This window comes from Sceloporus occidentalis, unplaced genomic scaffold (assembly GCF_023333645.1).
Source record: "Sceloporus occidentalis isolate IW3139 unplaced genomic scaffold, rSceOcc1.0.p SCAF_6, whole genome shotgun sequence".
NCBI classification, from domain to species: Eukaryota; Metazoa; Chordata; class Lepidosauria; order Squamata; family Phrynosomatidae; genus Sceloporus; species Sceloporus occidentalis.
This window is the reverse complement of record NW_028316986.1, coordinates 14,027,746-14,040,317: the sequence shown is the minus strand read 5'-3', so window position 1 is coordinate 14,040,317 and position 12,572 is coordinate 14,027,746. Positions and strand designations below refer to the sequence as shown.

General features: G+C 44.7%; 1 protein-coding gene across 4 annotated transcripts in view; it reads right to left on the bottom strand.

Moving 5' to 3' along the window:
- RTN4 (reticulon 4) overlaps positions 1-12,572 on the bottom strand; it is an 85,508-nt gene that overhangs the window by 21,677 nt on the left and 51,259 nt on the right. For all 4 annotated transcript variants that reach the window (XM_089528908.1, XM_089528909.1, XM_089528910.1 and 1 more), the window contains one exon: positions 3,851-4,058. In XM_089528908.1, coding sequence (XP_089385034.1) covers positions 3,851-4,058 — 208 coding nt within the window. The remainder of the gene's footprint in view (positions 1-3,850; positions 4,059-12,572) is intronic.

The following is a 12,572-nucleotide window of genomic DNA, read 5'->3' as shown; positions in this document are numbered from 1 at the left end:
GGCCCCAGGGATGGCAAAGGGCCCCCCAGAGGCCCCCTGCTGCCCTCGGAGCCCTCCTGGAGGGCCCCAGGGATGGCAAAGGGTCCCCCAGAGGCCCCCTGCCGCCCTCGGAGCCCTCCTGGAGGGCCCCAGGGACGGCAGCAGCCCCCCTGCCGCCCTCGGAGCCCTCCTGGAGGGCCCCAGGGATGGCAGCGGGCCCCCCAGAGGCCCCCTGCCGCCCTCGGAGCCCTCCTGGAGGGCCCCAGGGACGGCAGCAGCCCCCCTGCCGCCCTCGGAGCCGTCCTGGAGGGCCCCAGGGACTGCAAAGGGTCCCCCAGAGACCCCCTGCCGCCCTCGGAGCCCTCCTGGAGGGCCCCAGGGACGGCAAAGGGCCCACCAGAGGCCCCCTTCCCCCCTTGGAGCCCTCCTGGAGGGCCCCAGGGACGGCAAAGGGCCCCCCAGAGGCCCCCTGCCGCCCTCGGAGCCCTCCTGGAGGGCCCCAGGAACGGCAGCAGGCCCCCTGCTGCCCTCGGAGCCCTCCTGGAGGGCCCCAGGGACGGCAGCGGGCCCCCCAGAGGCCCCCTGCCACCCTCGGAGCCCTCCTGGAGGGCCCCAGGGACGGCAAAGGGTCCCCCAGAGGCCCCCTGCTGCCCTCGGAGCCCTCCTGGAGGGCCCCAGGGACTGCAAAGGGTCCCCCAGAGGCCCCCTGCCGCCCTCCGAGCCCTCCTGGAGGGCCCCAGGGACGGCAAAGGGTCCCCCAGAGGCCTCCTGCCGCCCTCGGAGCCCTCCTGGAGGGCCCCAGGGACGGCAAAGGGTCCCCCAGAGGCCCCCTGCTGCCCTCGGAGCCCTCCTGGAGGGCCCCAGGGACTGCAAAGGGTCCCCCAGAGGCCCCCTGCCGCCCTCCGAGCCCTCCTGGAGGGCCCCAGGGACGGCAAAGGGCCCCCCCAGAGGCCCCCTGCCGCCCTCCGAGCCCTCCTGGAGGGCCCCAGGGACGGCAAAGGGCCCCCCAGAGGCCCCCTGCCACCCTCGGAGCCCTCCTGGAGGGCCCCAGGGACGGCAGCAGGCCCCCTGCCGCCCTCGGAGTCCTCCTGGAGGGCCCCAGGGACGGCAGCAGGCCCCCCAGAGGCCCCCTGCCGCCCTCGGAGCCCTCCTGGAGGGCCCCAGGGACGGCAAAGGGCCCCCCAGAGGCCCCCTGCTGCCCTCGGAGCCCTCCTGGAGGGCCCCAAGCACGGCAGCGGGCCTCCCAGAGGCCCACTGCCGCCTTCAGAGCCCTGCTGGAGGGCCCCAGAGATGGTAGCGGGCCTCTCAAAGGCCCGCCACCGCTGCCGCCGCGGCTGCCCATCGCGGTTTTTTCGCCGCTCTGGGCGCCGCCATTTTTGGCGGCAAAATGGTGGCGAAGTCTCGCGCGACCTCCCCCAAGGTCGCGCGAGATTTCGCCGCCATTTTGGGTGAAAAAATGGCGGCGCTCATAGCCCCAGAGGCCGCTCTGGGTGCCGCCATTTTTTCACCTAAAATGGCCGCGAAGTCGCGCGCGACCTCGAGGGAAGTCGCGCGAGACTTCGCCGCCATTTTGCTGCCCAAAATGGCGGCGCCCAGAGCGGCGAAACGCCGCGACGGGCGGCTGCTGCGGCGGCGGCGGCAATGGGAAGTAGGGGGCGGCCGCCAGGCCTCCGCGGGCCGCATGTGGCCCGCGGGCCGGAGGTTGCCGACCCCTGATTTAGCCTTTTCTGTCAGAGAGCTATGGTACCACAATAAGCTACAATTCCCAGGATTCTCTATCACTGAGCCAGGATAGTTAAAGCAGTCTCAAACACGATTATTTCTGCAGTGTTTTGGACCTAAGTGGAAATTGAAACCCTGGTTTCTCAGAGCCCTGGTCCAACAGTCATACATACCATTATACCAGGGTTTCTCAACCAGAGCTCCCTAGAGCCCAAGGGTTCCATGGATGGTTGCAACTGGGGGAAAAACCAATTTTTTTGAGCTGCAGATATAATCACTTTTATGTAGCAGTTCTTTCAGACCTGAAAATTATTTCAAGGGTTCCTCTGGGGTAAAAAGGTTGAAAAAAGCCTACAATATAATATTTCTTCTTTCTTTTAAGGAAGAGGGAGGGGATTTCCTTCACAGCATTTGTCCTAAATTTACAGAACCTATCTTTTATAGAGAAGCCATTCAATGTAATGTATAGCCTTATGATAGCCTTGAATATTTTTAGACGTTCCTGGGCAATCATTTAGTAGGAAAGAACATAATAGTCACTGGGTGCTGTGTGTGTCAGTTTCTTGTTGCAGGAGCAGCCAAGTGGGAGTGATGGGACAACATGAAGTTAGCCTGCTGTTCATGAAGACTAACTCAAGATTCTCTAGAATCCTGATTTACCAACTAGTGCAAATATGGCCAGTTACTACAAAACTACTGAATATCACAATCAAGGATCTAATAAGAAAGAGAGAGAAAGGAACAGAGGCTGGACTACACTCAAGGGTATTGTCAACAAAATGGGGAAGAATGGCATGGTTAGCCCACTGGGGAAAACAGAACAAAGTAATGTGAAAGATTGAAAGATAAAAATCTAGTGAGATTTTCCGGTTACATAAAAAAGACTTCAAGCTGGAATGACCCATTCAGATCTAAACACAGGTATAGAGTTTCCTTTTAGCTGATTCTGCTAAGTTGTTATTGCCACAGTGCTTACAAGTGTATTGCCAGGGTCAGAGAAACCGTTTGAACATTTAAGTAAAGAATAACATATTATTACAGGAAGAAAGCCTTTGGCTCTCAGTTAGGCATACACTTGTGCAGAAGCAAGGACTACTTAATTGACACATAGTTGTAAGAAAATATGTGTCCTCATTTTTACTCTTTATCAGAAGCAAGCTACTGCTTGTAATTCATTAGCTGCTGGCTTATGTTCATTCATTAAAAATTACAGAAGAAAAATTGGAATAAATGTAGATATTAATATATTTAGATTTTCTTCGTTTCTTTCAGAGAGGAGAACAAATTTGTTTATGTGTGGCGTCCTGCAACAAACAGGAAGGCAGGAGGAATTAATGATACCCAACCAAGTAAATCAAATTCAAGATAAGTTATCAGGTTTAACACAACTACATATCTTGGGTAGGGCAGCTTACTTGCAAAAACAAAACCTGATTATGTTTGCAAAGTGAATGATTGGCAATCCTGGATGTGTGAAAACAACAAAACAGTGATCCAACCTGCACCCCTTACAGTAGTAGGTAGTAAGTAATGACCAGGACACCTGGTCACCTGGAATGGCTTATTATAGGGACCTGCACTGTCTCATGGGAAGCACATCCACTAAAAGCTGCTTACCTGCAGTGGCTCTTTTTGGTCTCTCACTGAAGTCACAGCAACCACATACAAATAAATCCACTTGGAGGTGTCCACTTTTAACAAATAACTACTATGTGCAAATGCTACCCAACTACAATCTCCCTCTGCTTTCAAATACAGAGGTGGATCAATCCAAATTCTGGCACCAAGTTTCATCTCTTACAATGTCCTCAATGTTCTATTAAATCTGATTATAAGTAAGGCTATGCCAGGAATTCAGTAACAAAGGCCTAAATCCATCTCTTTGTCCCAACTAGAACAGATGGACTGAATCCATGGAACTCATGTAAACATTGCCTTACCAAGTTCCCATTCATTCAGTGTGTCAACTCTACTTGGGCATAACAATTAGATTTAGGCAGAAGATTGGCTGTGAAACAAAGTCTGCTTTCAATACGAGTTAACCTGCATTTACAAAACACTCAAGTCTTAACAAAATAACCAACACAACCTTCCATATCCTTTCATCAACAACACACACCAACTGTGAGTAGGGCAGAAGAACACTCACCTGAATGGATGACCTTCCTCGGATTTCTGGATTGCTTGGATAACTCCCTTGTATATCCTAAAACTGATGGTCACTGATAGGAGAGCCAAGGCAATATAAGCAACCACACTCACGATACTAAACACCGTTAAAGAAAGCAGCAGGAACAAACTGGCTCCAAACACTACACCGGTCTTCTTAACGTCTCGCCAGTAAAGGAGGTCAACAACTGGAAAGATTTAAAGGAAAGGTAGTTAGAAGTCATGTTCTCCAGTACTGGCACAGATTAGTATAATTTTAATAAAAACACTTAAAGCATATGACTGTATACAGGCAGATGTGTGATCAAATACACCTCGCATAACAAAAACAACATGCATCCATAAACACACATACACACTTCGATCTTACACATGCATAAAAAAATCTGAAAATGTTGCTTGCAAGAGAAATTCAGTATACATGACATGCAGTGCCACTATACTCTGATGACTACAAAAGTCTAGTGATAATGTTCCTTAAGCAGAGGTCAGTATAATCAAGTTTTGCTTGTATTTCCTCACATATCACAGTGATAATAGATTTCAACGATGATGGAGGTTGCCACCTGTCCAGTAGGCAATGGCTGCCCCAAGTGTATAGCAGAAGAGTGCATTTTTGTGCTTCCCAACAGTATATATTTCTCTGAAGATGCCAGCCACAGATGCTGGCGAAACATTAGGAATAAACTTTTCTAGAACATGGCCACATAGCCCAAAAAACCCACAAAAAAACTATAGTTTATATTTCCTCTCCTTGTGGTTTGGGAAAGGCAGCAGGAGTGGCAGCAACAATCATGAGTCCTTATGTTCCTGAACAATCAGAATAAGCATTACCAGTGTTTGGAACACCATTGCTGAGAGAAGTGATAATTTGGATTCAACACAGAAATAAAGGTAGCTGTATATATGTGAAGCTAATAAAAATAAAATTAAGAGTTTAGACTTTAGATAAGGCCAATGAGATAAATAATGAGGAGGGAGACTTTGGGGGAGAACTCACAAGCTCAAGCTATCATTAATTGCAAAAGATTTTGCTTTTTCTAAAAGGTAAACTAGAGTTCAAGGGATTTTCTCTTCTGAGTATGCCTAATAAGGGTTATGAATATTAGTAACACACCCATGAATCTCTGTAATAACTAATTTAAATAGACATGCATTGTATGAAATAGCATGAGGAAGGTGTGGAAAATACACAGGCCATGGGAGTTTCTAAAAGTTTGTATATCAGCCAATGAAAACTGAGATAAGGAAAACTGCAGCAGAAAATGGTTTATAAATATTGTTTAAAACTTGGGACAGGTGTGCCTACTTGCCTGAGACACCCCTTCTTGCAAGATTGTAATTAATAAATTGGAAATTGCTGCTTCACCTGTTTTGTCCTGATTAATTTGATCAGGTACTTCTGTATTTAAAAAACTATACCTCACAATTGCTTTGTTGCTTTTTTTAAATTAAAAAACCCACTTATTTCTTACTAGCACAAAAGGTTTTTCTCAAGGCCAAAACACAACAAAGACCATTCCAACATGTCTTTTCTAATACAATCAGTAAAGGCTGTGTTAGTCATCAGATCCTCCTACAAAACATGGTGTATGAATTTGCAAGTAGGAAAATCAGGCCCAAACCCACACATCAAGCTAAGAGGCTCTGCGGGAGGTGTGAACACTGCCTGCGAGGAGACATAGCAATTCAATCAACCATGACACTCACTGTGTCCCTTTTCTACTTAATATACTCCCTAACTAGGTTGCCACAGAGCGCATACAAAATTCTGGGGTTTTGTGAAGAAGCATAGAACACAAACATAGCAAAATATATTTTGCAAGTTACGTTAGCCCCATTTATTAATACATTTCCACCTCTCTAGTGCTTTCCACTGAGAATAGGACTGAGCAAAACTCAGAAAACCCACGAGCATTAAACAGTCTAAATATGGAATATATATGAGATATATTAAATTTAGTGATAATGTGAACAGCTATATCTATTGTATTCTGACCTTGTTTTCTTGATGAAATGTGAAAGTATCGCTACTATCTAGATCACATCTAACTGCAGTTAAAGAAGAGGGACACATATTCAAACAATTCAGCAATAATGATTTTAAAACCCTTAGTATCCAAGTTTTTGTTGTTGTTGGGTGTCTTCAAGTTATTTCTGACATATGGCCACTGTAAGGTAAATCTATGATGGGTTTGTTTGTTTGTTTGCAAGATTTGTTCAAAAAGGGTTTGCCTCTGAGGCTGAGAATGTATGATTTGCCCAAAGTCAGCCAATGGGTTTCCACAGGCAAGTGGAGATTCAAACCCTGTTCTTCAAAATCCTAATCCAATGCTCAAATCACACCACGCTCGCTCTCTATATCCAAAACACAGGCTCAATACACATCACAAGATTTTGGCATAATGACTTGCTATGCACTGTATATAAAATATTTATAGTGCCACCATCCTTTTGATCTAAAACACTGCCCTAGGAAACTAGCAATTAATAATTTAAAAAAGAAAAGAAAACCAAATTATCCAAAAACACTCTATTAACAGCCAACACAACATGTTGCCATTATTGTTGCTACTGTTGCTGTTGCTGCCATGTGCCTTCAAGTCATTTCCAACTTATGGTAACCCTAAGACGACCCTATTGAGGTTTACTTGGCAACACTTCTTGGAGGAATTTGACTTTGCCTTCTTCAAAGTCCTGGTCCAACCACTACACCACACTGTCTAGGAGCACCATAAACACTTATCAGCTCATGTGTATCAAAAACAGACCTTCTTGAGAAATGGCTCCATTACAGCTTGCATTTTGGTGAAAGTGAGAAACAAATGCACCTATATAATTGCATGGAACAGGAACCTGAACATTTAGCATCCTTGCACAAGGAAGACGTGAAATACAAAAAAGGAGCCTTGAAGGACTGATTCACAAACATTCCTGCTTCACAAGTTATTGAAGAACATATGGTTGAACCCATTTATGTCTTCAGGCCCAGCTTCATGTATGTTTAGATATGCTAAGAGATCCTGTGTTTTTCTACAATGAACCCTTCCTAACTTTGCAAACCTAAGGCGCGGTACAGATGCGCCTTTTGCGCCATACTGGCGGTGTTGTAGGGTGAAGGGACCAGGCAGAAACCGCACAGTCCCTAACCCTACTATGCCGCAGTGCTGTAATAATGGCGGCACCCCGTGTATACGGGCACCACCATTGTTTCCTGACGGACGCATAGCATCCGCACATTGTGCCACCACTGTGACATCATGAGTGTGCCATTGGTGCACTTGAGCTTCATCACAAGCGTGGCGCAAAAAGAACCCGCTTTTCGCAGGTTCTTTTTGCTCCGCAGGGAAGCCATGAGGTTTGGCAGCTGCGGCTTCCCTGCGGGGCAAAACTGTTCTCCGGGAGAGCATCCTTTTTGTACGGTCTGTGCCGTGTAGGGTTGCCATTAGTCCGGACCTCCAAACCAGGACAAATGTAGGACAAAATTTTCAAATGTAGGATTTATTTTTATTTTTTATTTTTTTTGGTCCTACATTTGAAAAAGAGCCTCGCTGAGGGGAGGATTCCTTCTCCGGGGCTCCGTTCTCACCAAGGACGGAGCCCAAGCAGAGAAGGAATCCGCCCCCAGGGAGGCTTTCTTTTCCCCTTGGGCTCCGTTTTTGCCAACGGAGCCCAGGGAGAAAAGAATCCTCGCTGAGGGGAGGATTCCTTCTCCACTTGGGTTCCATTCTCACCAAGGACGGAGCCCAAGAGGAGAATGAATCCGCCCCCAGGGAGGCTTTCTTTTCCCCTTGGGCTCTGTTTTTGCCAACGGAGTCCAGGTGGGGGAAAAGAATCCTCGCTGAGGGGAGGATTCCTTCTCTGCCTGGGCTCTGTTCTCACCAAGGACAGAGCCCAGGCGGAGAAGGAATCCTCCCCTCAGGGAGGCTTTTTTCCCCCCGCCTGGGCTCCATTTTTGCCGGCGGAGCTCAGGCGGGGAAAGAAGTCTGGCCTCGGCAGGCGAGGCTTCCTTCCCTCCCTCGGCTCCAGCGGAGCCAAAGAGGGGAGGGAAGCCCCCCCCCCCCCCGCCAAAGGAGAGAGGCCTACAGAGGCCTCTATCTCTTTCCCCCGCCACCGCTGTTGCACACTTTGCAACAAAGCCCGGGGGCGGGGGAAATCCCAGGGGCGGGGCCAACCCGGGGCGGGACCGTGCGGACCCGCCCAAAACCGGGAAAGTCCCACCCACAGGCGGGATATGGCAAGCCTAGTGCCGTGCCTAAATTACATATCCCCAAATATAAAAAATATATTGATTTTATGTAGTGTGTGTTCACTGTTGTATTTATTTACATCCTGCTTTTCAATGCAGTTTCCAACAGTTAAAAACACAGACAGATAATTCGCAGTCTGCAAAAGTTTAGGAGTAATTAGACTATCAAAAGATTAAAATAAATTAAAATAAACTACTAAAAACAAATTAAAAAATCCAGCACATTATACATATAATAATTGTTTATTATATGTGTTGTTTATATAAACTAAGTAAACTTGGGTTTACATATAATTAAACATGGTTTGTTTTCTCTTTTATTTTTCTCATTTTACTCAAGACCTACAGTTACAACACATTTATTTTGCAGTGCACAGCAACCGATTCATAGATTACAATAGATATCTTGAAGGAGAAAGCCCTGTACTTCATCCGAGACAAATGTCTCCTCTGAGAGGGGCAAAACATATCCTAAATAGCATCTACCCAGAGGCAAATGTATTCTGCGTCTAAATTGTGAAGGAACAGCAAATTCTTTAAAAGAACAAAATAACCTAGGCCTACTCTGAAGCGAATACTGCTGACTACATCTGGTAAGCAGCGACCCGTCGCTTGGTATATCTAAAAATAGCATTGCTAGCATCGTGCCTGACATACACAGCTCATCCAATTACAGCTTTTCCTTGCCTTTAAATGCAAGTGTCTCGGTAAGCCTCAGCAGCTCTGAAATCCTCCTATTAAGATCAGGTTGTTATTTATTTTTTTTTAATATCAGCAACTGCAGCTGCTGCGCCAAAATGAGGATTTTACATCTATCCTGAATGGGGAAGCCACGAAGTGTGGCTGCAAGGAATGAAAAAACAGAACAAAATAAAACCTTCAAAGTTGAAGAATTCATGATATACAACTGTAAGCATCACACACACACACGCATATACACATGCACACTCACTCACCACTTCTGGCATCCATCTTGAGGGTGTTGCCTGCATGCACAAAGATCTTGCACAGCTGACATGCAAACCATTCCACTTCCTGCTAGGGCACTCAAAGGTCACCATATATATATATATATATATATATACACACACACACACACACACACACACACACGCAACTGCTCACTGCCTGGCTTCACCAATACACAATTAAGAAACTCCCTAGCTACCACAGAATATTTTAAGCCATCACCCAACAGCTATTTCCACTGTAATTCCTTGGAATGCAGAACATATGTTTGCAGCTCTATAGTTATTGCTCTGCATTTAGAACTCAAAGGAAGAAGGGAGAAAAAGCAGCCAAGGCACCATTTTGTTTAGAAGAAGGGACCACATTATAAAGTGCACCTATTTGATATGGGACAGGATATGATACCGTCTAGCTGATGCTGTCCTTGTTTAATTATAATTTGCAATTAAAGCTACAATTACAGTATTGATTTTTGGACTAGGTCCACAATTGCATTAGGATGGGAATCTCTCTGGAAACATTGTACGTCCTGAAGCTTTTAAACAAGCATCTGTCGCTTTGTAATATGCCCAAAGTTGGAACATTTTTCGTTTCTTTTCTTTTTTTTAAAATTATTTTTATTGGTCTTAAAAGAACAAATAATGTAAAAAAAACCAACTAATGACTAATAACAAAACACTAATAGTACATTCCAAAGCTCCACATAAACACAATTACAGTTGGCCCTTCTTATACACGGATTTTTTATACACGGATTCAAGCATCCACGGTTTGAAAATGTTCAAAAAAAGTATAAATTTATAAAAAAGTATAAATTTCAAATACCAAATCTTGATTTTCCATTTTTTAAATAAGGGACATCATTTTGCTATGTCATTATATTTAATGGGACTTGAGCATCCACAGATTTTGTTATCCACGGGGGATCTTGGAACCAAACCCCAGCGTATAAACACAGCTCCACTGTATGAACATTGACTTCCTATTTCTCTGATTTCCTAAGATGTGATTCACTTATCCTTGTCTTCTGATTTCCGTAATTTTATACTTGTAACACAAACAGTAATTTATTTCTCTAGTTTAGAAGATGAGATTATCCTTCCTTACCCTCTATATCTTCCCCTTTATAATTACTTCCAACTATCTCCACAAAATGTTACAATCGGAGCCCATTGGTTTTCTACCTCTTTCATGTCCTTCTCATTTAGATAGCTGGTTAATTTACCAAGTTCCATTGTTTCTAGCAGTTTAAATAACCAGCTATCTATGGATGGAATTGTTTTATTTTTCCAGTTCAGTGTAAGAAGGATTCTTGCAGATTTTACTTTATACAGTATTAATTTCCAATGCCTTTTTTCATCCTGTCTCGATATTTTATTTACTATATTTATTTTCTTTTATTTTTGGAGGTATATTGGGTCTCTCTTCCCTCCCCTACCTCTGTGCAAGTTGAAGGATTACGTAGCAAATTTTCTCTTTTTTTGGAAAATATACAGAATGTTAACAACTTCTAGCTATATATCTAAGTACAATTAAAGTAATAACTTGAAATGTATTTCCACATCACAACCAAGAGACAGCATGGTGTAGTGGCTTGGGTGTTGGGCTAGACTTTGGGAACCAGAGTTCAAATCACCACTTCGCCATAGAAACCCATTTGGTGACCTTGGACAGGTTACACTCTCTTAGCTTCAGAGGAAGGCAATGGCAAACTCTCTCTAAATATATATTGCCAAGAAAACCCAGTTATAGGGATACTTTAGGGCTGCCATAAGATTGAAATGACTTGAAAGAACAACAAGAACGATAACCACAACAAAACCAAAGTTCTGCAAACTGTGTAAAACATATGACAATTTCACCTTTGGGGAACTAAACAGATATGACAGCAGCAGAATCATATAAGCAAAAAACTATCCCACTCACATATAAGGGGACTTTAAAAATCAAATCAGGGATGTGTGAGCAAGAAAGGCAGAAGTCCCTTTCACCCACATTACTCTGCTACCATCCTTCTCTACAAGCAAGCTTGTCTCTAGTATTGGTTCCAGAACCAGAAGCGATCAAGACAGAGAAAAGCACCTGAGAGATAAGCAACTGGTGGTAAGAGGGTAGGAGGCAGGGATTCTTCCTCTCTCACATATGCCTTTTGTTTTAAAATGTTAGCCATCCCACCTTTCTGTGCAACTGTCACAGTCCCATGCACTAAGGACCATCACATTTAAAATTGTTCTGGGATTTTATCCAAGATGGCCTACAGCAAGAGTGAGGAAAGTGTGGCCTGTAGAACATATATGGACAACCCGTATTTTTTTTGTGGCCCTCAGGCTTCTAAAGGGCCTCTTACAATTTGGGGGATTTTTTTTAGAAATTTCTTTACTTTTGATTCACTTCCCATTAGAAAAAATGCCACTCCTGGGCCACAGAAGCCCCAAACATGCAGAAATTGCCCTTGCCACATCCTCTAATGGGCATTTGGCAGCAAAAATTATTTTTTTCAGGTGGGTGCAGCTCTTGAATGCTGCCTATGGGGCCAAAACAGCTCCTCACTCCCAGCATGACCATGGCCTGCATATTGCCCAAATCAATCTGTAAAACAATTAAGATTAAAAGCTTTGTTAGTTGTCAACAAAGCTACCCAGCTCCTCAATTCTCAATCCAGCACAGCTGCGTGGGCACAAAATGTGTTCAGCCTGACATTATACAGATTTGGAGCAAGTAGATGGTCAACACCAGCCACTTGAGACCAATAAGGATTTCTGCAAGCACCAAGTATTTCCCCATCCAGACCTCCTGGGGTTTGTTCCTATTCTAGTTTTGAGGGTTTCACAAGCATCAACACGTTTGACAACATTTTTGTACATCCATAAAGGATAGAAAGGGCTAAATGTAAAGATTCTCAGAACATCAAATTACATATCACATCCTACATGATAATTTACACCAAGTTATAGGGCTCAAAATCAAACCAAAACTAAACTCAGATGAAAACTAAATTATTTAAATCTTGACTGAATTTGGTCAAGCTTCTGATATCACTTATCACTTCTCACATTACCTGGATACCACACAAAATCTGTACTGAAAGAATGACTCTCCAAAGCAAATGGCTGGATTCAGGGTTATCTCCATCAACAAAGCAACAACCTAGTATGACAAAGTCCTTATCCTGTCATTAACCCGTCCATGACTCAATAGCATGAAAGGCTTTCAAATCGTAGCGCTGATCTCGCCATTAACTTGTCATTAAAGAGGCATTGCAATAATGTGAACTTCCATTCACATTATTCCATTAACGCAAAATACTAGCCAATGACGCTTTAATGACGGGTTACTGATGCTTTATTGACAGGTTACTGATAGGATCTGTGCGATCGCGTGGGAAGGATGGGACATGAAAAGGATAAGGATGGGATTTATCATGCAATTCACTTTTAGATTGTACACAACTTCCAGTTTATATGGTCTCAGAACCATAGAATCA